At 42.7% G+C, this 27,813-nt stretch overlaps 2 protein-coding genes across 7 annotated transcripts in view; one reads left to right on the plus strand and one right to left on the minus strand.

Annotated features, from left to right (window-relative positions):
- Positions 1-150: 150 nt before the first annotated feature.
- Positions 151-5,568, minus strand: Etfrf1 (electron transfer flavoprotein regulatory factor 1). Of its 3 annotated transcripts, none has more exons than XM_020164714.2 (3): positions 5,425-5,568; positions 554-639; positions 151-473 (listed from the first exon to the last, which is right to left on the minus strand). In XM_020164714.2, the coding sequence occupies exons 2-3, from the start codon at positions 602-604 to the stop codon at positions 252-254; spliced, it is 273 nt and encodes a 90-aa protein (XP_020020303.1). In that variant the 5' UTR covers positions 605-639; positions 5,425-5,568; the 3' UTR covers positions 151-251. The 3 variants fall into 3 exon arrangements, with proteins under 3 accessions (XP_020020303.1, XP_020020304.1, XP_020020305.1); XM_020164715.2 differs by having other exon boundaries at positions 5,420-5,568; XM_020164716.2 differs by lacking the exon at positions 5,425-5,568 and adding an exon at positions 5,217-5,369.
- Positions 5,541-27,813, plus strand: part of Dnai7 (dynein axonemal intermediate chain 7) — a 59,762-nt gene continuing 37,489 nt past the window's right edge. For 2 of the 4 annotated variants that reach the window (XM_074075828.1, XM_074075829.1), the window contains exons 1-3: positions 12,211-19,997; positions 21,301-21,392; positions 23,509-23,610. In XM_074075828.1, coding sequence (XP_073931929.1) covers positions 19,763-19,997; positions 21,301-21,392; positions 23,509-23,610 — 429 coding nt within the window. In that variant the 5' untranslated portion in view covers positions 12,211-19,762. Of the gene's footprint in view, positions 5,770-12,210; positions 19,998-21,300; positions 21,393-23,508; positions 23,611-27,813 lie in introns of those variants that run through there. The other 2 variants (XM_074075830.1, XM_074075831.1) reach the window with 2 other exon arrangements.

The raw sequence follows: 27,813 nt of genomic DNA on the forward strand, positions 1-27,813 counted from the left end.
GCTTACTGTATTTTCTTTCAAAATTGGGTGCTCATTAATTTATAATGGGTAGTATAGCTAACTTAGGATTTTAATAATAAAACCTGAGCATAAAGGGTTGTGTCAGTGAGCTTGGAGCATGTGTGTTTTAGTTCAGTAGGAAAGCGCAGGTGTTTTTTATAAAATGTGTATTTTAAGTTAGAATTACTTTATAATATTTGGTGTACACAAACAGCTGGTACTGATTTTCAGCCACATCACAGTAGTACTGATCAGTTAGTTTTGTTGGTATCTGAGTAATAGCGTTGCTTCATAGCTCTGTATTTCCTGAGGAAGTATAAGGCTTCCAGCTCTTTCATTACAAATTCGCCTCGTTCAATAAGCTCCTTGATCTGCTCTGGGTCCTTCACGTCTTTGTTTTTAAGGAAGACATTCTTCAAACGTCTTTTAAAATAGTCTGCTCCTTTTGGATAGTCCCGTCCAAGATACAGCAGCTTAAAAAGAAAGATTATGTGTTTCTTAACAGTCTGTCATAGAACAGCAGCTTTATAAAACTGACAACATCATTACTTACATTCTTATAAAGATTCAGTACTTCTGCTCTTAGAGAATTGGCCATTTTCATTTAACATGGAAACTAATCCACTTTTATAAACATACCTAAAGAAAAGGAAGATTTGTGGTTTTTTGCAAATAACTCCATTGTAATCTTTTAAAAAAGCATCAAGAAAAAAAAACCTTACACACTGGGAAATGGTAGCCTCTTTTTTAACATTTACTTGATAAATAGTTGAGTAATTTTACACTCCAGGCACTGGGTCATAGCTATGAACATATCAGGTAAGACAACCTACTCTTACAGAACTAACGTTTCCTAAGGGAGACATGATAAGCACACAAGGTGACTGTGGCATGTCCTCTGTAAGAAACAGTCATGAGAGAGAAACGTGGTTCTCATAGATAAGTGTACCTCTTTATGCCACAGTGGAATGAATTAGACCGAGATTAAAATCCCAGCCTGTGTAGGTGTTGGACAGGTTACTTAACTTTTCTGAGCCTCAGTTTTTTATCAAAAGGAGAACTGTCTTCATTCTGCCCTCTAGGCAAGGTCAGATACACTTGGAAGTCATTTAGAGTCCAAATCTAGAAGGGTACTCTCCAGACAAAGAGTAAAAACTACAATAAACTGGATGTGTGAGTTAAGCAAGTTGAAGATTAATGGTAGACAGACAGACTGATGAAGAGGCCAAATGAACCACTTACAAGGGTGTCCATAGCTTAGATCATGCTTCTTTTGTGTCACTTGCTAATGCATCAGAGAGGAGGCCCCTTAGAAGGCCCATTCACCTAACCTAGAAAATACTTATCTTGTAGTTGTAGAGATTAAATCACAGGCTTCTAACAGAGTGACACAATTCCCATGAATTTCATTGTGGCTGGTGTGTGCGCCGCAATTAAAACTACTTCAAGGAACCTAGTTGTTTTAGTGGGGAGTGTAAATAGAGTATCTTAAAAAGGAAGATGCAGGTACTGGATGGGCTCATTCCAGGGTGCCGTCACTGTTCCCAGGACCTCTTAACGTGAACAAGTTGCAGATGTATGCACAGATGTGCTGTGTACACACATCCACTTGAATGCCGAGCTCCACCCAATCGCACAACTTTCAATCCAACACTATGGGGTTTATTGTCAGTTTAGTTCCTCTCCAGCCTGAACACTTGTCCAGCAGTGAGAAGCCTGGCTCCCATTATCCTCAAATTCACCTCTGGATTGTCATCCTTTCCACCATCACCAGATCCTGTCACTGCTGCTTCTCAGAACATGCTCTCTACCAAGCTCTGCCACCCTTGCACACTCACCCTCTTCCCACTACCCCTTCTCCCCTCCCCTCCCTGGGCTCAGACAGTTCATTCTGCACCACTTTTCTTCCTCCTTGGTACAGTCTCGCCCTGTTGCAGCTTCAATAACCTGTGCTAACACCCTCTGTACACAAAGAATTGTGCCTCATACAAGGCTGCTGCAGGCACGAACTCTCCCCGAGAGCCCTGTTCACTGCACAGGGCTCTGTACCCTGCTGGTGCCTCTGCATGCCCTCCACCTCCCTTCCCAGAGGCCTTCCTTGCTCAGCACCACCTACGGCTTCTGGACTGAATGATTCTGAAAGTCACACAGGGAGCAACTTATGTTTTTAAGTAGCTTTTTACATCAATTTTAAAGGTTATTTTATATTTAACTCGTGGAAAACACAGATTAAAAAATAAATTGTGCTGAACTGAGTGTGCACTTCATTACAGGTTCCTGTCTGTAATCCCAGCACTCAGAAGGCTGAGGCAGGAAGATCATGGTTTAAGGCCAGGATGGACTACAGAGCACGACCCTGGTTCAAAGACCAGGTCTAATAGTAATAATAATAGTGCTGAGTAATTTAAGACCTCCCATGCATCTTTATTTTTAGTTCAGTCCCTGGTAAGGTGGTATATGGACTCTCATGACCTTGTGTGCCCCCTTCCCTTTGGGGTACTTTGACAAAATCCACATCTCTCCTAATCTGAAAGGCAGGGGACCCATGCTTTCACAGGGTGTCCTTCCACAGAGCCAGCTCTCACATCTCTAATTCCCTCTCCAACCTCACATCTAGGCCTGTTCCAGTGCCTTGCAAGTTCTGGGTGTGAAGTGGGCTGGCACCTCAGTCACCCATCCATTTCGTACCTCAGGTGTATGGCTGCCATACTGCTCCCATTTTTCCAACTTATTTTCATTTCCCTTTAATAAAGATTTAGTGCAATTCTGGAGGGGAATGAGATGGGTGTATTTAACCCACTATTAACAACTACACTAATTCATTTAAAACTTTTTTTTGGCTGTCATTGCCAGTGAGGTCTATTATCAAGAATGACTTGGTTTTTAAATCATTGAAAGTTAATTCTACATAGATGTAATTTCACATAGCAAATTATAGCCTGTTTAATGCCTGACAATGAGCAGCTTCACGTAATTCATAATCTGTAATGTGTGAAAGCTTTTAGGGCCTAACTTAAAAGGTCCTCTGTAGGTTGCTGATCTTCTTACAAATAATAGAAGCTTTGCCTAAGCTTATGCCTGTAATCCTAACTACTCAGGAGACTTACAATGGAAGGATCACAGTTCAAGGCCAGCAGGGGGAGGGAAGTTCAAAAGATCGCAACTCAATCAAGAGCTGGGCTTGGTGGTGCTTAACCTGTCACCCCAACTACAGAGGTAAAGCATAAAAAAAGGATTGTGGTCCAGGCCGGACAGGGCAAAAAGCTCAAAAATAACCAAAGGGGTGTGGTTCAAGAGTGCCTGTATAACAAGTGCAAAGCCCTGAGTTCAAACCCCAGTAACACAAAAAAGCAAAAAAACCTTGCCTAGCAAAAATATAGCTAGTGTGGCCAAGATAAATTTAGCTTCTGTGATGTTAATTTATACAATTTACGGCAGTTTGTCATTCTTGTACAACCTGACCTTCAGGTATTTAGGTTTATTTTAGCACTGGGAGAAGTAGGTCTCCTTGGGTTTCCAATTTAAGAAACAGTTTCAGTGCAGCAGGAACCGGGGCTACAATGCCTTGCATGAATTCTGGAAGTTATCAAAGCTGAAAGAGGGCCCAAGAGAAGCACCCACTGTTCTGAGAACTTGGGTCGTGTGGCAGGCGAGGAGGAGGTCTAGTCCCACAGAGTAATTATTTTTAGTGAATGGGCTAAGGAATTAAGACTGCACTTCAGTCCTGAGTTAACAGAGAGCTGTCATCTTACTAGGACATTGTCACTTACTAGGACTAGGTGTAATGGTTCCCAAAATTGCTAATCATTCCCATTAAGTTCAGATGACAATAAAAGCTGAAGGAATGCTAGCAAAAAAAACAAAAAAGGAAGTCCAGTGTTGTCAGTGGCTTCTACCAGAGGGCCTCAACAGATAAGGCATAAATGACTAGTAGAGCCCAGAAAGTGTCACACAGTTACACCACAGCACCAGTGCCAGACTACATATAATCAAAGGTAGGTGGCAAGACTGTGCCCCTAAAGACTGGCATACAGCTTGGTCTAGGCCTAGGTGCTGATTCTGTGAGTTCACAGATGCACATGTGTTTAGAAGTAGGGACCTCACATGTCTGAAGATAGAGATACTACAAAACAGACCTTACCAAGGAGTGCTGCAGGATAAAGCTCTCGGATATAACCCCTGCAGCACAGGGACTTCTGGGACACAGTACACTGTAGGACTCTTATCACATCACCTAATTCCTCTGTCCTACGAGGGAGGTTCATCGTGCGAGTTTGAGTGAGTGCTTTCTGGAGGCCCGCCACCATTTTAAAGTAATTTGAGATTAACATTGTATCATCCCACAATCCTAGTTAGAGCTCACTAGGGTTTTTGTTTCATGAAATACCAGCTTTGCTGAAAAATTAATTCAATACAAAGGCTGACTTTCACACTAAATAACTATGGTAAACTAAATTAGGCTTTCTATGAGGGTGCACAGTAAAATGTTTTCATCTTGCTTCCAGCGTTTGCAAGGAGGTGAGATGTCTGTTACACAACCAGATTCACATGGGGACAATGACATTTTAACCCACAAAGTGTAATGCTTTATCAACAGCACATCTAGTCAACGACGTTGGGAGGGTCAAAGCACTATAAAGTTGGAATTCAGAGATGAGGAACACTACCAACATTCAAAAATACCTGTCATGCTAAAACAGGCTCAGAAAGGGCCTGAAGTCAAGTCAGACGTCGGTGGCTCACCCTGTAATCCCAGCTACTTGGGAGGCTGAGATCATGGGGATTGCAGTTCAAGGCCAGCCAAGGTAAACAGTGCTCGAAACCCCATCTCCAAAATAAGTAGGGCAAAATAGACGGGAGGTGGGGTTCAGGCGGCTGGGCAAATGTGAAGCCTGAGTTCAAATCTCATCCCACCCAAAAAAAAAAAAAAAAAAAAAGTCACAGAGAAGTCGGCCGGGCTTGGGAAAACAACAGCCGCACAAGTTTCTTCCCGTTTCACCTTGGTCGAAAGTGCCAACGGGGGTTGGGTGACGTTTTGAAGGTGGTGCCACCAGGTCCCATGACCCTGGACCCCGCAGGCCGCCCCGGCTCGCCACCTTTTACCCAGAGAACCCCGTCAACCGTTGCAGGTCGGGAGCCGGCTGCCCAGGAAGGCGGCGGCATTTTGCACGGAAGGTAAACAGAATCATGCGCAGAGAAGACTTTGCACTCCCGACCTGCAAGCGTCCTGGAGCCAACGCCTTCTACCTTCAGAGCAGACGAGCCCCGAACCACCCGGGCGTCCGTCCATCGGGGCCGCGGCCCCTTTCCTTCTCCACCCGTCCAGAAAGAGTCGCCCCAACTATTTCAGCCGAGGGAGAGGCTGCCATGTCGCAGACGCTCCGCGACCCCACACCCCGCAGTCCTCGCCCACAGCCACCTCACCACCGGCAGAACCCCAGCTCCGGAAAGCCACAACGCGCCCGGACGGCTGCACCGAACAGAGCACTTTCCGGCACGCCGCAGACGTAAAAGCCTCCGACGGCGTCCACGTCTCCAGAAGTCGACCGCGACGTGGGGCGGGGCTGTGGGGATAGCCAATTAGCGGCGGAGGGCGGAGCGTATACTGGAAGATTTCCAATACGACTGCGCGGGCTGGCGTGGGCGGGTCTGCACCAAACGCTGAGGGCGCAGTGGGCGGGGCCTGTCGTCCTGACAACCTCGGAGCATTTGTCCTCGCAACTGTGCTGCGACTTGGCTGAAGGTGACGCTCCTGTCCGGCTCCCCATGGTGAGGGGGGAAATGAACAAACGGGAGATGGCAGGACGGTAACATGGTACCCCAGTGTCGCGTGTCGCCACCCTTAAAACTCGCTCCCAACTCCCATAGTGACAGATGTGCCTGCTCGCTGACTCTTTTTGTAACTTGGCACACATTTGTTTATACTTCCTCATCAGCTAATGAAAAGCTAATGTCATTTACTCTGCTTTAAAAAGTTATTTTATGCGCCCTGTTGTAAGAACACAAATTGTTTCGTGATTCAAGGTACTCGACCTGTGTCAATTAAAGATAACCAAGCTCATTTTGTTTTTGTCTTCACCCAGGGGACAAAACAACGTGTCGCTAATGCCACATGTGGTATCTTGTCCCGTTTTTTTAGATGTGATTTCCACCAAGAGATCTAAGATGAAATAAGAGGAAGTGGGGAATGCGATTTCTTCATTATTTAATGCGTTAAAGAAGGGGAAATATGGAGGAGGTGTTGGTGTTTGGCCCTGGGCTGGAAGCCAAAGTTACAAAGGTGGAAATGACAACCGGGCCAGGGAGGCAGATGAACAAAGTAACCGCAATGCCTTGCAACTGTAACAGCCGAAAAACAGGAATGATTAGATGAGGGAGGGAGGCTGAGAAGGGAAAGTGGACTTTTCACATGTTTTAGAGTATCAATCTGGGTTTTCCGCAAGGGGTGGGAAGAAGGAGGTAGTGGAGAGCATTCCTATCAGAATGCAAATGGGCCCTAAGTCAACTTAAAACTGGGGGGTAAATTCAAAGAACAATAGGCACCTGTCTGATCTTACATGTATTTGAGTTTCTTCTTCCTAGATCATCCATCTGTTTCTCAAAGTGTGGCCTGAGGAGCTGATATTTCTAATGCACCTGGAGTACTTGTTAAAATACTGACTTCAGGGCCCCACTCAACTCCAAATCTACTGTACTGGTTTTGTAGTGCAGTGGTCTAAAAAATAGAAACTTACTGTGTGAGCCCATAAGATCAAGGTGCCAGCAGGGAGGGAGGGATGCATGCAGACCTCTCTGCACAACCTCCTTCCTCACTTGTCCTTCCTGTGTGTCTCTTCCAAGTTTCTTCTGTTCATAGATGCCAGGCATATTGGATCAGAGGCCCACCCTATTAGTATGACCTCATCTTATTTTTATTAACTAAGTCACCAGTGACCTGTTTCCAATAGGTCAAATTCTGAGATAGCAGGAGTTAAGATGTCAGTATATGAATTTTGAAAAGGCATAATTCAACTGACCACATCTACTGAATGATAGATAATGTGAGAATGGAAGGGAGTGAACACATGTGCACTTCTCAAAAGAGCTTGCCAGATGACTCCAAGCCCTCTGAACTTTGAGAATAGCTTTGTTATATAAGGCTCTTGTGATTAGAGGAGGGGCATGGAGATGTACTTACCTCAAACCTGCTTCATGGACGCTCTAATGAGAGGTGATAATTTGTCCATCTTTAAAATATGTGAGCGGGGCTGGTGCTATTGGCACAGTCTGGTACAGTGCTTGTTTCAAGAGAGAAGTATGCTAATATCACAAAAGCAAATGTGCTAGTAATAATGGAACCCACTTGTAAAAGTCATGATAGAGGAAATCACTAATCCTCCATAATTCTCTCCAGCACTTTAGAATGCTGTCTGTGCAAATCATGAATATCCGCTGAAAGAATCAGTGAAATACATGCATTTTTCAAGAAGATGTGTTCTAATGTGTGTTCATTTTAGCATTCATATTTAGTAGTGATAATCTAGGGTTTGAACCAGTGTATCCTGTGTGTCGATCTTCAAATATGTAAAGTGTATAATCTTGTGTGAAAATTTTCATAAAGGCCACAGTTAAAGCAGAGGCAAAGTTTTAGTCACTTTCCAAGGGAGAAAAGGGGTCAGACTCCATATGCAGTACAGGCCCCATGTGGGGTGATTACTTTGAGGCAGGGGTTGTAGGAACTGGTGGACATGGAAGGGGTAGCCAGTGGTCCCTTTGACAGATGGCAGGTGAATGACCTGGCTAGACCCATGTATGTGGTTTGGGAGATGCATCTGTAAGACCTCTGGGTTCTGGAGTTTCTCAGAGTAGAACAGAGAAGTTACTACCAGGACTGGCCTGAAAAACATAAGCAAGGTTAGCTGGGAGCCTGCACAAAATGGGGTCCAAATACAAGATGGGGTCACTTAGGCCCATTTGTTAGTCTTACAATTGTTATCAGACATAGTGTTAAACCTAGTTGTAAAAGATGCTTCTGGAGTCACTAACACAGATTTTCCTGTACATACTTGTAGTTTTGCCTGAATCTTTTCTTAACAGCCTTTTTATTTAGAATAAATTTATATATACAGAAAAGTTCCTATGCCTTTTACCCATGTTCCTAACTTTAATATCTTACATAATCATAGTACTTTAATTAAAAGTATCTGACTTCTTTAAAAATTTTATCAATTCTTTTGTTTTCCAACTTTTAGGGTCCCAAAACAAAAAAGGTATGTGGAAATTATTTTCTCAAAATAGATGCTTTTATGAATATATTATATGAATAGAATTCATAGGGAATTTTTAAATAATTTTCTAGTTTTATTATACTTTATAGAGTTTACTAAGCTTACTTTTCAGAAATTAATTCTATTTAAATCATGGAATAATCTTAAAATTAGAGACATATTTCAAATCTGACAGATACTTAGTTTCACAAAGATATTTACACTTGAAAACAGCCTCTAATTTTTACCTATATCTGTATTTGAGACTTTTTGTTACTTCTGCTGTAGAAAATGTTGGATTAGGAATCCCTTTTCTTTATTTTAGATACATACAAAAGTTGAGTTATAAAACCTGCTGTGACTTAAAGGAAATAAATGGTACTAATAAAGGTGTATTGCACATCTGATGTCATCTTGAGTTCAGCAGAGTAAGTGCCTCGCTGACTGGCCCTATAGTTTTTGGCACATTGAAGCCCCTCACTTCTTTTAATAGCTGCATCGTTACCCCTGGAAAGGATGTACTGTGGTTTCTGTGTTGTCAAAGGTACGAATGAAGATCCTTGTATAGAAGTCCTTAAAAATGTGAGATTAATAACCAGAACAAACAAAGAGCTCAAAAAACTAACCCCCCAATCAATGACCCAATGAAGAAATGGGCAAATGAACTGAATAGAGTTTTTTCAAAGGAACAAGTCCAATGGCTAAAGAATGAATGAAAAAATGCTCAATATCCCTGGCAATAAAGGAAATGAAAATCAAAACCATGTTAAGATTCCACTTCACTCCTGTTAGAATGGTGACCATCAAGAAAACAAACAACAGATGTTGGCGAGGATGTGGGGGAAAAGGAACCCTCATACACTGCTGGTGGAAATGTAAATTTGTACAAGCACTAAGGAAAACAGTATGGAGGCTCCTCAAAATCTAAAAATAGAACTGCCATATGATCCAGCAATTCTACACCTAGGAAAAAACCCGAAAGAATGTAAGTCAGGTTACAATAAAGGAACCTGCACACTCATGTTTATTGTGGCATTTATTCACAATTGCTAAGCTATGGAAACAGCCAAGATGCCCCAGTACTGAAGAATCGATTAAGAAAATGTGGTATTTATATATAATAGAATTTAATTCAGCCACAAAGAATGAAATTTTGTCATTCACAGGTAAATGGATAGAACTAGAGAACATCATCTTAAGTGATGCTAGCCAGGTTGAGAAAACCAAAGGCCGCATGATTTCTTTCATATGTGGAATATAGACCTAATACAGATACAGCAATACTATGAAAAACAGGTCACACTAAGAGGAGGTTATTAACAAGGGAGGGAGGGTAAAAGAAGGAAGTTAAGAAGGTGAATATGGTAGATGTACTCTCTATACAAGAATGAATATAGAATTTTAAAACCTGTTGAAATCAGCATAAGAAAGGGACTAAGGTAGAAAGGAGAAAAATGGAGGGGATGAATCAATCTGGGTTATGATATATATATATATATATACACATGGAAATGTACAAGGCAACTCCCTGTATAGCTATCTTAAATAAACAAAAATATATTTTTTTTCAAAAAATAGAGAAAAGGAAGGTAAAACAGGTCCAACCTAGGGCACTAGGCTACCAGTGGAAGGGGGGAAGGGAAGGGAAAGGGTGTAGGAGGGTGATTGTGATGAGAATATTATGTACTTGTGTATGAAAATGGAAAAATAAGACTATTCCAGAAATGGGGGGAGGAGGGATAAAGGAAAATGGTGGAGGGGTGAATTCAACTATGATATATTGTAATCACTTTTGTAAATGTCACAATGTACCCCCTGTACAACAATAATTTTAAAAAGATTAAAATGTGGAAATAAACAATGCTAACTATATGCATTTAGATCAAAATTTGCCTCTTCAAAGTGCTTAAAAGCTGATAAGATGGTAAGAAGTTATCAGAAAGATACGTGAGTTATCAGAAAGATACGTGAGTAAAGACAGAAACTGAGAAGTAACGAGGGCACTCATGTTGCTCGGCCCTGTATGGTTCCCTGTGTCCATCCTGAGGGCATTTGCAAAACTGGAAGACTTGAACTTGGACCTAACAGCAGTAGTGGGAGCTGAAAAGATAGTGACAAGTCTTCTGAGTGCTGAAAGACAGTAACTGCTTGGCTAAAAGGATTCTAAAAAGGCAAAATAACACTTTCTCACAAAAAGTTTGTCATCTGCCAGATACTGTGTGTGTGTATGTATAAAACATTATCATAATAACATAGGTGTTTAAAATAATTAAACTAAGATACATGACAACAACCACATGTCCATCATTGACTAACGGATATACCAAGTGTGGTGTATCTATGCAATGGGAAGTTGTTCAGCCATGAAGAAGTGTTAACACACAGCATGGACGACCCTTGACAAGATGCTGAGTGAAAGGAACTGCAGTGTCACAAAGAAGACCTTCGTGTGACCACAGTTATGAGGAGCACCCCACAGTGGTGGATCTGTAGAGATCAGAAGCAGAGTCGTCGTTTCCAAGAACTGGGGGTTTGGGGAAAAAATGAGGAGGGACTGATGACGGCACAAGATTTCTTTCTGGGGTGATGGTTGCACAGTCCTGTGAATATACACACTGTGCTCTGCTCTAGTGTGTATCTCCAATGTCCCCAAAAGCCCATGTTGAAGGCTTTGTCGGAGGAGATGCTGGGACTGTTAGGAGGTGGGACCTGGCACTAGGAAGTGAGGTCATGGGGTGTGGCCTTGATGGGGATTTGGAACCCTAGCCCCTCCCGTCCTCTTTCTTCTGCTTCTGAGCCATCAATAGGTCTCTGTAATGCATTGCTGCCATGATGTCCTGCTTTGCTATAGGTACAAAAGGAACAGGGTCAAACAACCATGGATTAAAACCTCCCAAACTGCTAGCCAAAGTAAACCTTCCCTCTTTTAAAGTTGATTCTCAGGTATTTTGTTATAGTCAACTGTATGGCATGTAACTTGCATCTTAATAAAACTGACACAAAAAAGATGTATAACAACAGGGGAAAGGTAAGTTCAGTTATGTGGTTATGAGTCAGAGTGTGATTGGTAGGAGGCTAAAGACATGCATGCAGTAGGTGTGTTTGCTGGCTTTCTAGGGTAGCCACTGAAATTAGACAGTGTTCACCTTCCAAACTGTTAGAGAGAAAATAGCAGAATGACCATCAGATCAAATACATGCCAAGACAAAATACAGAAAGAAGGGAGACTAGTACTCTGAAGTAGGATAGTATATATTTAAGTCTGGATATATTAAAAATAAAGATAAAGAAACACTGGAGATAAATTTATGCAAGAAGCCATGAAATGAAAGTACTACAGAAATGAAAGCTGGTGCACCTGCATTAATACTGGCCATTAAGACAAAAAGTGCTTCTAGAAATAAAGAGGCCATCTGTGATGATGAAGAGTTGATCAGCCGAGGAAATAGAATTTAAAACTTGTGTCTACTGAATTGCAAAGCCTGATACGTGCAATGCCTGCATTCAGAGTTACAAGCAGAAGGAGACATCCAGCCATAGAGGAAGGTGTCCTTCTTTAGTAGGGAGAGGACACACATAAAAAGTCAGGACTTTAAGACAAGGACCACATAGAGAACAAACCTAAAGAAGCAGACACACGTAGAGCACGCACACACTTTTTCTAAACTTGATTTAAAACATAGAAGCATTCATTCAAATTGCAACCTCAGTGATGTGAGCTAAAAGCAAAGGCATCAGTGTCAGCAGGAAGAACAAATGCGTGGAAGTTTGAAGATAGTCCAAGTGGCTCCAAAGTTACATAATAGAGACTAGGGAACGTTTTTAGTCAATAATAAGGAAAACACTTCACAATTTTTTTTTTTTTGTCTTTTTTTTTTTTTTTTTTTGGTGCTGGGATCGAACCCAGGGTCTCACGCATGCTAGGCAAGCGCTGTACCACCGAGCTACATCCCAGCCCAACACTTCACAATTTTTAAAGTTATCCCAAAATTAATTTTCTGGTATATCAAAAAGAATAAAGCTGGGTGCCAGTGGCTCACGCCTGTAATCCTAGCTACTCAGGAGGCAAAGATCAGGAGGATTGTGGGTGGAAGCCAGTCCAGGCAAATAGTTCTGGAGACCCTATCTTGAAAAATCCATCACAAAAAGATGGGCTGGTGGTGTGGCTCGAGGTGAAGGCCCTGAGTTCAAGCCCCAGTACTGAAAAAAAAATTAATATTAAAAACAAAAAAGGAGACATGATTTTAACAAATGACATTATCTGGACAACTTCGCATGCCAATAAATTAGAAAACACAGTTAAATTAGACAAATAGTCTGGAAAGAAATAATTTTCATGAAGAAGTAGAAAACCTGAAGAGGTCTATCATCATTTAAGAAATGAAATCAGGGGTTATAAACTTCCCAGAAAGAAAATTGTAGATTCATAAGTCTTTTTTTTTGGGGGGGGGGAGGTTCTGGGGTTTGAACTCAGAGCCTCACACTTGCTTTGCAGGTGCTCTACCACTTGAGCCACTCAACCAGCCTCAGATACATAAGTCTTTTGTTAGGTAATTCTTCACTGAAAGGTAAACAGATGATGTTTACACAAATTCTTCCAGTGTAGGAAAAAAAGAAGGAACATGTCTTAATTCATTTTAAGTTACCTGAATAGTCAAAGGTAATATGAGGTCAGAAAATTAAAGCCATTCATGAACGAAGTACAAAACTCTTAAGCAAATGCTAGCGAGCTCTCTCTGGAGGTATAGAAAATGGTAGTAAGCCATGACCAAATCCCTTCATCCCAGAAAGGCAGAGTTGCTTTCATGTTAGATTGAGTTAGAATTTTCATTAATTAAACTTACCATCTGATAAGGTGCAAAGTACTTTTTTAGCCTGATAAAGGTATCTACCTTTTATTTGCATTTTTTTCTTCTTGGTGGTATTGGGGTTTGAACTTAGGGCCTTGCCCTTGGTAGGTGGCGCTCTACCACATGAACCACACCCCAGCCCATGGTGTCTGTATTTAAGAGTGTTCCAGATAAGCAAAAGCGCTGTGGTTACAATGTGGATAATGATGCCAAGTGTGAGACCTGGAGCAATTTCACTGGAAATTCAGCTGCAGTCATGCTGAAAATGCACGTGGCCCCCAGGTTTACTCTGGGCTCACTCCACAGAGAAATGTACAGTGCGGGCACCAGGATGCACATGCACAGGTTCAGAGCCATGTCACATGACCATCACAGAGAAGAAGCCATCCACTGTCTGTGGATATGAATGAGAGGCTTGCTTAACTCATCAGTGAAAATGTACAGCGATGGCTATCATCAGTAAACTGGATTTTACAAACCACGGTGTATAGGTAGGAAGCAAAGCACAGACAAGGATGGATGCTGTGTTACCCACTCATGTGAGGTGTCTAGAGCAGTCACACTTGTAGGTACAAAGCAGAATCATGATTGACAGAGGGTGAGATTGGTGAGGGAAGGAAGAGGGAATGTAAACAGAATGGTAAAAATGCTCTGGAGATCAGCAGGGCATCAGGGCTCACACCTGTAATCCTGACTACTCGGGGCTAAAATCCAGAGGATTGTGTTTTGAGGCCAGCCTGGGGGAAATTGTTTGCAAGACTCCATTTCCAAAATAACCAGAGTAAAATGGACTGGAATTGTGGCTGTAAGATGTAGAGTGCCTGCTTTGCATGTGCAGAGCCTTGAGTTCAAACCTCACTTCTACCAAAAAAAAACCCAAAAATCTGGAGATGAATGGTAGTGAAGGCTCTTGAAAGCCACTGAATTACACACTTGAAAGTGATTGGTAAATTTTATGTTATATGCACTTTGCCACAATAAAAAAGAAGCAAATAGCAATAGCACACAGAAGATATAGTTAAATTTATGGAAAATTTGAAACTAAATATTTAGGGATATAGAAGAAAACTATAAAGAAAAATAGGAAATCCTCATGATTACTTCTAGATGTAACTTTTAAAGTTGATTAAAAAAATGGCCCATTTGGGGGTGCTAGAGCAGGTGTCTTGGTAAATGATACAATGTGTAGTGACCAAGCCAGGGTAGACCACATGAATCACTTCCTGTTTATCATTCTGGTGCAGGCAGCATTTGAAGTCCTCTTCCCTAGTTTTGTGAAACAAACTGTTGTTAGTTCTAGTCACCCTGCTGAGCTAAGGAACACTAGAACTTCTGTCTGTGGTCTTGTACCTGTGAACCAGTCTCTCCCAGTTCCTCTCTTCCCAGCCTCTGGTGACCACTATTCCACTCTCTGCATGCAAGTGACAACATGCAGCTTACTTAATTTAGTTAAACCTCCAGGCTCATCGTATTGCTGCAGTGACAGAATTCTAGCCCTTTCCATAGCTGAATAGTATTCTCCTGCATGCATGCGTCTGTTAAAATTTCATTAGCTTATTTGTCAGTGGACTGTAGGTTGGTTCCTTATCTTGTCATTGTGAGTAGCGCTGCAATCAGCAAGGAGTGCAGATGTGTCTTTGACACGCTGATATATACCCAGTAGTGGGACTACCGGGTCATATGGCAGTTCCGTTCTCAGTTTGTTGAGGATTTCCATGCTGTTTTCCGTGACAGCTGTACTAATTTACACTCCCACCAACAGCGTGTCAGAGTTTCCCTTTCTCTGTGTCCTTGCCAGCATTTGCTCTTTTTGTCTTTGATGATAGCCATGCTGACTGGGTTGAGATATCTTGTGGTTTTGGTTTATGTTTCTCTGAGCCTAATCATGTTGAGTATTTTTTGTATACTCATTGGCTCTTTGTATGTTTTATTTTGAGAAGTGGCTATTTGATTATTTGCCCATTTTAAACTGGATTTTGGTATTAAGTTGTTGGAGTTCCTTATATACTCTGTGTAAGGTAATGCCGAATGAAGACCATGCCACGTGCGGAAAAGAAAGATTTATTGCAACCAGACCACAGGGCTGTCACTATCAGGTTCAGAGTGAAGTGGCTAGGCTGAAATGAGAAGTGGGCTTTATAGGAGGGGCCAAGCCATGGGGGAGGGAGAGAGTCTCTGGCCTCCAATTATCTACGATCACCAGATGGAACAGGTCGACATCCCTGGCTAGTTGAGTAGCTGGAAGTTCCTGAGTTGTTTTGCAAGCCGAGAAACAATCAGGCAGGGAAACAAGCAGTCATAAATTCGGGGGTCTGGTTTCAGCGCTAACCTTGGGACCTTCCACCTGCCCCAAGAATGCCAGGGACCTAACACTCTGGTTAGCAGTCCTTTGTTAGGTGTCCTCCCATGTTGCAAGTTACCTCTTCTTTCCTTTGGTTGTTTGCTTTCTAGTTTCATATAATTCCATGGTCTAGTTTTTGCTGTCATTGCCTGTGCTTTTGAGGTCTTGTCTGAAAAATCCTTACCTGTAAAAATGTACTGAAGCAGTCATTGTATATTTTCTTCTAACAGTGTCTCAATTTCACATGTTATGTTTAGGCCTTCAATCCACTGTGAGTTCATTATTGTGTGTGAGAGAGACAGGGATCTAGTTTTATCTTTTGCATAAGATATCCAGTTTCCAGCACTGTTCATATTCAGATAGTAATTAGACTCATCCCCCCATAGTTCTCCCTCACCCTGCTCCCCCTGAAAAGACTGCCCTTTCCCCTTGGTGCTCTTCATGCCTTTGTCAAGCTCAGCTGGCTGCAAACCCATGGACTTATTTCCAGGCTCTCTGTTATGGTCCCTTGGTTTCTTTGCCATTTTTGTGCGGGTTCTGTGCTGCGTGATGACTGTATCCTTGTTGTGTACTTTGGGTGAGACTGAGACACTGTGATGCCTCCTGGTTTGCTCTGTTTTTCTCTTGGTTCCTTTCTCTCTTCAAGGTCTTTTGTGACTCCATGTGATTTGGGAGTGGGGAAGGGAAGTGGGGAAGAGACAGGATGTTCCTTCATGGCTCAGGCAGGCCTGGAACTCGCTACATATCCCAGACTAAACTCAAACTTGAGATCCTCCTGCCTCAGCCTTCTGAGTATTGAGATTACAGGCATTTGCCACCAGACCTGGTTCCTTACAAGTTTTAGAATTTTTTGCTCTTTCTGTGAAGAATGCCATGGGTGTTTTGGCAGGGATTACATAAATCTGTGGGTCACATTGGGCTCCTGGGCATTTGTACAGTGTTGTTTCTTCCAGTCTGTGAACATGGGGTCTCTTCCCATGATTTGTGTCCTCTTTAATTAATTTCATCAATGTATTGTAGTTTATTGTAGAGCTCTTTTACCTCCTTGCTTAAATTTATTCCTGTGTATTTTTTGTAGCTATTGTAATGGGGTTGCTTTTTTCATTTATTTTTTCAACAAGTTTGTTATTGGTGTAAGAAGCCCTGCTGACTTATGTATGTAGGCTTTGTATCCTGATACATTACTGAACTTACCAGTTTTAACAGATTTTTCTTGAGCTGAGTTTTTTTCTATGTAAAAGATCACGTTGTCTGACAAAGGGACCCAAAACATATGATGGAGAAAAGACAGCCTCTTCAACAAATGTCATTGGGAATATTGGATATCTATATGCAGAAAACTGAAACTAGATCCATGTCTTTCACCTTGTACAAGTTTCAACTCAAAGTGGATTAAGGACCTTAATGTAAGACTTAAAACTTTGAAGCTAGTGCAGGAAAGGGCAAGGAATACACTGGAAGCAATAGGCATAGGCAATGACTTCCTCAATAGAACTCAGATGGCTCAGCAGGTAACAGGAATGATTGACAAATGGGACTACATGAAATTAAAAAGCTTCTGCACAACAAAAGAAATGGTCTCTAAATTGACAAGACCACCCACACAATCGGAGGAAATCTTTGCCAGCTGTACATCAGACAAAGGACTGATAACCAGAATATACAGGGAACTCAAAAAAACAAACTCCCCAAAATTCAGTGACCCAATGAAGACATGGGCAAATGAATTGAACAGAGACTTTTCAAAGAAAGAAGTCCAAAAGGCTAAAAAACACATGAAAAAATGCTCATCAACCTGGCCATAAAGGAAATGCAAATCAAAACCACACTAAGATTCCACCTCACTCCTGTTAGAATAGCTATCATCAAGAACACCAACAACAAATGTTGTGGGGGAAATGATGTGGGGAAAAAGGAACCTTCATACACTGCTGGTGGAAATGTAAGCCAGTACAACCACTATGGAAAACAGTATGGAGGCTCCTCAAAAAACTAAAAATAAATCTTCCATATGATCCAGCAATACCACTCCTAGGGATATACCCAAAGGAATGTGAGTCAGGTTACAATAAAAACACCTGCACACCCGTGTTTACTGCAGCAGTATTCACAACAGCTAAGCTGTGAAAGCAGCCAAGGTGCCCCACTACTGATGAATGGATTAAAAAAATGTGGTATTTATACACAGTGGAATTTTACTCAGTCATAAAAATGAAGTTTTGTCCTTTGCAGGTAAATGGATGGAACTGAAGAACATCATCTTAAGTGAAATTAGCCAGGCTCAGAAAGCCAAAGGCCACGTTTTCTCTCATATGTGGAATATAGACCTAATACAAATACAGCAATATTATGAAAAACAGGTCACAAATGAGAGAGGGAAGGTAAAAGAAGGAAGTTAAGAAGGTGAATATGGTTGATGTACTCTCTATACAAGAATGAATATAGAATTTTTAAACCTGTTGAAACCACCATAAGAAGGGAACTAAAGTAGAAAGGAGAAAAATGGAGGAGATGAACCAATTTCAGGTTATAGTACATCTATACATGGAAATATCACAAGGAAACTCCCTGTGTAGCTATCTTAAACAAACGAAAATACCTTTTTTCAAAAAATGGAGAACAGGAAGGTAAAATAGATCCTGTGTGGGGGTTGGCACCAGTAGAAGGGGAGGGAGGACGTAAGAAAAGGGCGCAGGAGGTGAATATGGTGGAATATTATGTACTCATGTGTGAAAGTGGAAAAATGAGACTTGTGGAAACTGTTCCGGGAATGGGGGGAGGGAGGATAAAGGAGAATGATGGAGGGGTGAATTCAACTGTGATACATTGTAAGAAGTTTGGTAAATGTCACAATGTATCCCCAGTACAACAATAATTTTAAAAAGGCCAGGAAAAAAAAAAGAGAGAAAATTCCAAGTGTTGACAGGGTATAAAAGCCAAAAGTCATTCTCTGCTGGTGAGTCTGTAAACTTGTATTTTTGGACATCTGTTTGGTGATGTCTGCTAAAGCCGAATGTGTACACAATCTAAGACAACTTCTCCCAGGGGTGTGAATAACAGGGATGTGTACATATATTCACTAAAAAATGTGTGTTTGAATCTTAATAAAACATTTGAAATTTAAAAAAAGATTACGGTGTCTAAACACAGGAGCAATTGTACTTAACTCTTTCTGACTTGAATACCCTTTACTGTGCCTGCCTGGTTGCTTTAGCTAGCACATCTAGTCAGTCCTGTGTTGGCATCTTCTTCTTGTTCCTCACCATGATGTTAGCCATGGATTTGTCACAGCTTTGTGCGTTGGGGTGCATGCTTTCATTACCTAACTTGTTGAGAGGTGTTGTCATGAAAGGATGTTGAATTTTGTCTAATAGCTTTTTCTACCTCTGTCAGGATGATCACATGGTTTTTGTCTTTCCTTTGGTTGATGTGAGGCACCATGTTTACTGACTCCTCCTGCATCCCTGGAATGAGTCCCGCCTATTGTGGCGGATGATGGTCATCCAAAAGTCTACATATCCCTGGGATTAGAAACACTTTGTGTTGGTTCCTCTGAAATTAGGCAGTGCTTTTTCTTGTCTTTCTGTTCTCTTTCCCATCTGGAGAGCCAAAGAGAACTGTTATCAGCAGGGTTGTTCTCAGACCTATTTCAGCAGCCTGATCTCCTCATCATACTTCAGTTCTGCAGTGCCAATGCCCGCAAGCATGGCCTGGGTGGTCCACCCATGCAAATTTTGTTTTTCCCAATGCCAGGTTCATTTTAAGAATGATATTCTTGGTAGTCACAGCCCTTCTCCAAACCATTAGGGATTTTCCATTTGTCTTGGAAAAAAGTGTGAACCCTCTCCTGCAGGCTCTGGCCTCTCTCTCCCCTCTTCTCCACCTCTGCCTCTTCCCAGAGCCCCGAACCTGCCACCTCTCCGCTCCTCTAGTTCCATGTCCTGCAGCCGTGGCCCTCCTCTTAGGATAGCTTCCCAGAATGTTAAAACCCTTTGAGCACAAAGTTTATTGCCACTCACTTTCTAAACATTTCACCTGATCCTGTCTGTTGACAGTAATCTCTCCTCCTTCCCAGCTTGCAAAACTACTCTCTGAATACCTGAGAATCATAAAAATTTGTGTTTATAGACACAGCTTTCCAACTGTTTTACCTATATTTTACTTCATTACTTACAACAATGGGACAAGGTTTTCTTTTGCACTATTTTAAAGATGTAGAAACTGGAAAGGAGAAAATTACTTAAACTGCATAACCTTGTCAGTGTCATCTCTGTGTCTGGAAAATTTATGTTATTTTTCTTACTTGTTCCTGGACTTAGTTCTTAATGCACAGAGTGAAGGCTATGCGCCAGCAGGCAGCCTTATCTGTCGAGTGGATGCATGAAAGATTGGTTTCATGGAACAAAAAAGGTTTTCATAATTGCTCTTTGAGGAGACGTGATTTTAAGTTACAGCCTTTCACATGTGGTTTTAAGTCTGACAGTAAGAAAAAGAAGATCAGCAAAGCCGAGCGTCTACGGCTGCTGCAGGAGGAGGAGGAGAGACGCCTGCGGGAGGAAGGTATGGGCTTTAGACAGGCAGCCTTCTGTGTGTGGGTGATGTAGCAGTAGTTGGCCTATCTGTAATCCAGTAATTCCTTGGCAAAAGTCTTCATGTTTTCTAATTTAAATCTATTTTGTGTGTGGTGGCACACGCCTGCAATCCCAGCACTCGGGAGGCAGAAGCAGGAGGATACTGCATTTGAGGCCAACTTTTGGGTATGCAGGAGGCCCTGTCTCAAAAAAAAAAAACCAATCTATTTTACAGTGGAGGCCCACTGCTACCAGTCCTCAGAAAGACCTCCCAGCGCTCAGAGTGTATGCAGAGGTGGGGCTGCCAGGGCAGATACAGGAGCCCAGCTGACTGTGAATTGTAGATAGACGAGGGCTAGTTTGGGATGATTGGCCCCAGCAATATTTGGGATGCACTTAAAGTAAGAAAAAAGTCCATCATTTATCTGAAATTCACGCTAGCTCAGCATCTTGCATTTCTAGTTGCTAACTCTGTCTGCCCACCTTGAAGGGTTTGCATTTACTGAGGGGATTAGGGGAGGTGGTGCTGACCATGCAGGGAGCATTCTGAGCATCCAGCAGCCTAAGTTCCTGCAGTCTAACAGTGTTTACTTGCCAAATTAAAAATGGTGATTTCCTTCATTAGGAAGGAATTAAACATTGATGAAAGCATTGGTTAATTAAAATACCAAGAAGTGATTTTTAAAATTATGAATATTTCTAGTGGTTGTAGCTTTAGAATTAAGAACATTTTAGACTCGCATTCTGGTCCTTGCAAAGACGTAGGTTCCATGTTGACTTTTAATGTGTAATCTTGTAAGGCCTGATGAGGTGCTGCTAAAAGAATACAGTGTCAGACCTGCACTAAGTCCACATTCCTCAGCATATAACTCATTTCTAACTTTAATGGTGAGATTAAGACAAGGTTAAGGCCATTGCTTTATTTTTTTCTTTTTTTTTTTTGGTTTGAACTCGGCCTCACACTTGATAGGCAGGTACTCTACCACTTGAGTCACTCCATCAACTCATGGCCACTGTGGACTTTTCTGAAGACTTTGTCCCCCTTAAACTGCCCTTGATAGATCTGTCACATTTTGTTGGTTAAAATCATTGTTGAATTACTTTAAAACTTTTGGAGAAGTGAAACACCACAGTGAACCTATGCTTTAGCCACAGACTTTCAAAACTGTGTTACTTTTTTAAAGGAAGGAAAGCTAACACTTTGGTCATTTCTACCACAAAATCAAAGTTGTGACTCTGATATTGTATAGTGACCTAAGCACTGAGATTATTCTTTATATTTGGTTCTGTAGAGGAAGCCCGTTTGAAATTTGAGAAAGAACAACAGGAGAGGCTTGAGATTGAGCGGATCGAGAGGGAGAAGTGGTTTCAGCTTGAGGAGAAGGTAAAGGAACACCAGCTCCAGTGACCTGGACTCCTGCCCGCAGCACCTGATAATCATTCCTCCCGTAAAATGGGGCATTGAGGAAGTTGAGGCACTGGGGAGAGGACCAGGATGAGGGCGACACAGCCTGGTCTACAGCCCATGCATAACTTGAGTGGCTCTGCTTTGTTTACAGGGACCCTAAAGAGCACTGGGCCATTCCAATTCCACTTCTCCCATTCCACTAGGCTTTTCAGACCCATACTTCTGAAGTACTTTGGTCTGAGGACAAAATCCCACTGAAGTACTAAAAGTTGAAGTCCCTCAAGAGCTTTGTCTCTGTGGATTTCATCTATCAGTATCTACCATAAAGAAGCTGAAACTGATAGATTTTAAAACACACTCATAGGCATTAAGTGTAGATAAAAATACACTGATAAATGTAAGTAAATCTATTAATGTTTTTAAGAAATGAATTTTTAATTAGGGAAGTGAACGGTATTGTTAATATTTTTAAAACCTCATCACCATCTGACTTAAGAGAAGATGACTGATGCTCAGGTCATTCCAGCATCTCTGCTGCTGTCATGACAGTTTGGATGGAAGTGCAGGAAGAAATGTCACTCCACAGATAGGTGGGCAGCACAACAGCATTTCAGATAATCACAGATGCTGAGACCTTGCCACATGCAGCAAGTGATAGCTGCTTCTTCTTCTTCTTTTTCTCCTCCTCCTCCTTCTCCTCTGCCTCCTCCTCCTCCTCCTCCCACTTCCTCCTTCTTCTCCTCCTTCTCTCTCCCTCTCTCCCTTCCTTCCTCTCCACCCCCCACCAACCTTCTGGGTTCAAGTGATCCTCCTGCCTCACCCTCTTGAATACCTGAGACTACGGGCATGTACCAGCACACCTGGCTTAATAAGTGGTAGTTTCTTGATTTGGAATCTGAAGCCATATCAGTGAACTGCTCATGCTGCCATGATAAAACAGTGCTCTGCCTTATACTATGAATAGATCTTATTTCCATGCATGAATTTGCTGCCTCCCTCTCTCCCTCCCTCCTTTCTCTAGCTCTCTCTCTCTCTCTCTCTCTCTCTCTCTCTCCCTCCCTCTCTCCCTTCCATCCTGTACTGGGGTTTGAACTCAGTGCCTCAAGCTTGCTAGGCAAGGGCTCTATCACTTGAGCCACACCCCCAGCCCTTTTTGGTTTAGTTATTTTTTCAGATACAATCTCATGATTTTTGACTGGGTCAGTCTTCGGCCATCTTCCTACCTATGCTTCTTGTATAGCCGAGATTGTAAACACGTACCACAGCATCTATCAAGATGAGGTCTTGCTAACTTTTTGACTGGGATGGCCTTAAACCGTAAGCCTCCTGATCTCCATCTCCCAAGTTGTCAAAAAGTCTTGGATATCAATAGTATCTCCAATCAAATCAGAAGTTTTAAAGGATTTAGAAACCACCAAACCCACAGTGGTAGATACAAGTTTTTAAAAATCTGCATTTTTGTTTGACTGCTTGAATTTTATTATTTGAAACAAATACGTTGACCTGTATCCTTGAAGTGACATGCTCAATTCATTCATTCTTGAGAGTCTGTCTGCCAAAATATTAAATAATTGCACAAGAGTTATTTCTCCATAGTGTTGCCTTGATATGCAGAAGGGTTTATGCATACCTGTCTTGTTAGCACACAGATTAGTATTTAGGGTTGAGATGTATAAAATTAATGTCCCCCTCTTCCTGAGGTCATTCTATATGAAGCTGCCTTCTCCCTCCTCCCTGCTCAGTCTCCAGACTTGCACAGTTGGGGTCACTGCCCTGATTTGTGCTAAGGCACCAGAAGTTTCATATCAGAGCTGAATGCAAACTGACAAAGGGCCGGCAATGTGTTAGTGTTGTGATGGAAACAAATTGACCTCTCAGGTTCCAGAGGAGTTTAGACCCTACAGGGACCTTCTGATCACCCTTTCCAACCCGATTCAGATGGAACATCTTGGAAATACCAATGTAGTCGAACACATTGAAGTATTTGCTTTGAAAGTATATACCTAGCCAAATTTGAGCTGCTCCTGTGAAACACAGTTGAAGGTTAATAGCAGACTGATGCCCCTGCCCTGTCTCCACCCCTGTGCGACAGCATCTGGAGAGGAGGAACCAGGAGCTGGAGGAGCTCTACCTGCTGGAGGGCTGTTTTTCTGAGGCAGAGAAGCTAAAGCGAGACACCAGGTCGCTCTCCCAGGTAAGACTGACTTCCTCTTCTGAGTTACTGCTGTCATGATCACAGGGAAACTTGAAATTTATCTATAAAAAATCTTGCTTGTGACAAAAGTATTGCTCATGCAGAGAACATTACCTAGCTTTGTGGAGAGCTGTTTATCCACCAGTCATGACATGCTCCAGTGTCTGAAATCCTGACAGGCACTGTGCACTTTGCTGTGCGTTGATTTATGGCACTTCTTTTTTACTATGCTTTTATAAACTCAATGTTTGTGGAAACTGGCTGCGTTCTCCATCAGCATAGGCTTACTTTGTGACTGTGCCACATTTCTCCATTTCTCACAGTACTTCTGTTTTTTTTGCTATTACTGTATCTGTTGTGGTGCTGTGTTGGTCAGTGATCTTCAATGTTACTATTATAGTTATTGGAGAGTGCCACACACAAATTGCTCCCGAATTAGAAGGGGACATTGATTGATAAATATGTGTGGTCTGACTGCTCTGCCCTGCTCTCTCTCCCTTTCCTTGGGCCTCCCTAATCCCTGAGACACAACAGCATCACAATTAGGTCAATTAATAACCCTACAATGGCTATTATGTACCAACTCCCTCCAGTTCCACAAAGTCTGAGAGAAGTGAGGAGCCACAGAAGAAGGTTTGAAGTTGGCTGGTTCCTGAGGTTTATGTCTTCATAACAAAAATGTGAGGGGAGACACATGGGAGGGACACAACTCCCTGCAGGGAGCTGGGTGGGACCAGCACTGTTGAGCATGACTAAATGCTGTAAAGCCTTGTTCAGTGCTGTTGAGAGGGTTGATTTTGTGGAGCTTGCTTTATTGTCAGTATCCTCTAATCTTTTTTACTGTGAATGAGACAACCCACTGGGAGGCCTGTGATTGGTGGAACTGGAAGCTGTACTGTGATTGGTGCAGATGCAATCCTTCATTTTCATGCCATGCCCTCCCTCCTGATTATATAAGCAAGCTGTTGCCTTCTGTTTGGAGTTAGCTGGGAGACACTGGCTTGTGGCGAAGCTCAAAGCTGCAATATTATGACCAATGAAAGGCTTCTAAAGGGTCTTTGCTTTGCCTGTCACCAGACTAAGCTGATAACAGCTGGTAGCAGTGGTGGCAGTAAGGGTAAGAGAGAAGTGGAGAGAGTGGCCGGGGACAGAGACAGTAAGATCCTAGGCAGTGGGGACAGAAGAGCTCACTTCTTGGAAGACCCCAGAACGAGGAATGGTGAGTTCTGGCTGCCATAAGGGAGCTGCCAAGTCCTAAGGGCCAGTGGTCTAGACACCCAAGGCTCAAGAGTTGTGATGCCAGCTGCTGTTAGGAGCAATGGATCCCAACACCCCAGGTTTCGAAGCTGTAACTTTAGCTGGCTGTAACTAAGAGCCAAGGATTGCACCAGCTGCTGAGTGCTGGGCCTCTAGTAATAGAAGCTCAGAGGCATAAGCCCCTACTTGAGCACAGAGGGTCACACGTCTCTGGCCTCTGGTCCTGGAGCCATCAGCCTTCCGAGTCTGTCAGCCCAGCCCAGAGCCTTGGGCACTTGGGGCCCAGGTCTGCCAGCACCAGAGGGGCCACTCCCTGTCTACTTGTGATTTCTGTCTGAGGCAAGTGAAAGGACCCCAGCCAGTTGATGTGAATGGTGGGACACCGTGCACTTGGATAAGGCACCTGCTCTGAGCCCAACAAACCAAGCCAATACAAAGCTTAATCACAGAAACTGAGCTTTGGTTGGTTGGTTTCAGGAGGGTCTGTAGTGAGTTAACTGAAGCTGTAAACAGTGGATTAAGCTGTAGTCAATTAAATTTGGAGGGTTTTGTTGCTTTTTTCAATTTATTTATTTATTTGTTTATTTTTGAGATGGGGTCTTTATGTACTCCAGGCTGGCTTTGAACTCCCAATCCTCCTGCCTCAGCCTCCTGAGTCTGGAATTACAGGCATGTGCCACCACACTTGACCCAATTAAGTTGTTTTCTGTGCCTCACCTTCATTTCAATCTCATGATCTTCCTGGCTTAGCCAATGGGATGCTGGGGTGGCATGTGTGCAACACCACAGCTGAATTGGATTCTCACTTCGTTTCTTACAAATGCTACTCATAAGACTGCTGTGTTCAGTACTCACAGTAGTTTGGTTAGGGAATCATGACAGGTATTGTTATTGACTCAAGTGAGCTCTGCTAGATGTAATGGCCTCAGGTCCTTTTCCTCATAATGGTTGTAATGTAGTTATTTAGATCTGAAGCAGAGCCCCAGCAATGCAGGAAAAACCAAGCAGCCAGGCAGGTTCCCCCCAAGTCCACTGTACTTCTTGCTGCATTGGGGCCGGGGAGTGGTAAGGTCTTCCATGGATTCTGAATCTCCCCAGGTTTGTGTTTTGAGCTGAGTTCATTTCAGAAAAATTTTCAGTCCAAACTGGGTGCTGTAGAGAACCCAGTGGGTCAGGCAGAAACTGAACTGTGTTCAGTAGGAACTGGAGTGGGTCCACTGGAGAAGTTTCCAGTGTCACACTGACATGAAAGACCTGAACTGGGTTCACTAGGTATGTAAAGTTTCTAAAATACAGGAAACCATGGGTCCATTTGGATCAGGGGAGTCCAGAAGCCCATCTTCTGGTACTCTACCCAGCGTCAGTTCATGCTGTGAGAGAGGGCAGAACCTTGGGCTGGTACTGAATTCAGCTTGTGCTAGGGGAGGACTATGACCCTGGGGTTTGTGGTGCTCGCCTGGGTCAGTCAGAACAGGTCTCTGGTGAGAACTCTTCCATTTGCAACTCCAGCCAACTTTCTGTTTAAGAATTCCCAGAACTTGAGCTTACTTTAGGGAAGTGGGTGAATCTTCAATGGGTGAATGAAATAGATTGACTTTCGGTGCTACCATAAGGAACTTCAGTTTGGATAAAATTGCTCCCTTGTGGGGCATATTACATAAGGAAGCATGGAAAATCCCACAGAAACAATGGGATGCATTTTAAATTAGTACACAGATTTTTTTTTTTAAGAATAAAATGGGATAAGTTTATAGAAGTTGAGCCCTTAGGTCAGTGGAGGGTGTTTTCTAAGCACCTTTATGCCTTGGTTAAAACCTTAAAGTCAGAACAATTGCATAGGGTTTTGTTACTTGATCATGTGGTCTCTGAAGACTCTGGTCAGAAGACTCCTAGGCACTTGTGTCCTATGAGAGCAGAATTTAGGCAGGATCTGAAAATGTAGTGAAAGTAACAGTAAAGTTTACTGAAGGTGAGGGGAAGGCACCGTAGAGAAAGCAGTGGTGGGCCTGGCCAGGTGGCATGGAAGCACTAACCTTTGTGTCAAAGGGCCTTTGCAAATTGAAAGGGCAAATGCAGGAAAAATCTGGGTGGTCTTTGTAGGATGGGTAACGGTGATTGACAAGGTCTTGCCATACACTATGAGACTTTCTGTGCATGCACTTAAGCTAGTTCGCAGGTATTTGTATGGAGTGTGAACATCTTGCTTTAAGATTTACATGAGAGGTAGTCAAGGGTGGAATTCCCCAAGGCTTCCTGTCTGGTGCAACTTACAACTGCAAAGGACTTACAATTGAAGAGAAATTGATAGCTGAAGGGGTGGATTTGGGGAGGTCAGGTGTTTAGCATGAAATGCTCTGGGAAAAGTCCCATGGCACCTGAAGTCCCCAAATCCGTGTTACTAGCCTGCCTCAGTCTTGGTCTGCCATAGAAAGAGCTTTGTCTGCCCTGTATGTCTGCGGCCCACCCTGACTTCAGAAACTTGGTTAAAAGAGCACGGGCTGTGTTGGGAAGCCACCCTTCTTCACTTGTTCTGAGCCCTAACTTTAGTGAAAAAATCTGAGGGCAATGTCCCCCATCATGAGGTACCTTCCTCTGGGCACCGTGAGGGGAAGGACTTGGTCATTTGAGGCTTTTACAAGGGCAAAGGCAAAACAATCTGGGCCATGTGTGTAGCAAGTCTCGCCGTGGCTTCCTTCTTCAGCTTTCTCTTGCTGTCAGCTGATGGTGTTTAGACTTGAACTTTGATTGCAGCAGGCAGCCAAACTAACACTCACATAGGACATGCGTCCGGCAGATCAGTCAAGAAAAGGGCTGTGTCCTTTACCTCATGAGTACAATGGCCATGGAGTGAGAGAAAAATGCCCTCAGTGAATGGTTTAAGGGAAGACATTTTGTAATAAGATCTGGTGGGAGTCTGAATCCCTCCTCTTCTTGGGAAGAGTTTAT

The sequence above is a fragment of the Castor canadensis genome, chromosome 6 (assembly GCF_047511655.1).
Source record: "Castor canadensis chromosome 6, mCasCan1.hap1v2, whole genome shotgun sequence".
Lineage (NCBI taxonomy): Eukaryota > Metazoa > Chordata > Mammalia > Rodentia > Castoridae > Castor > Castor canadensis.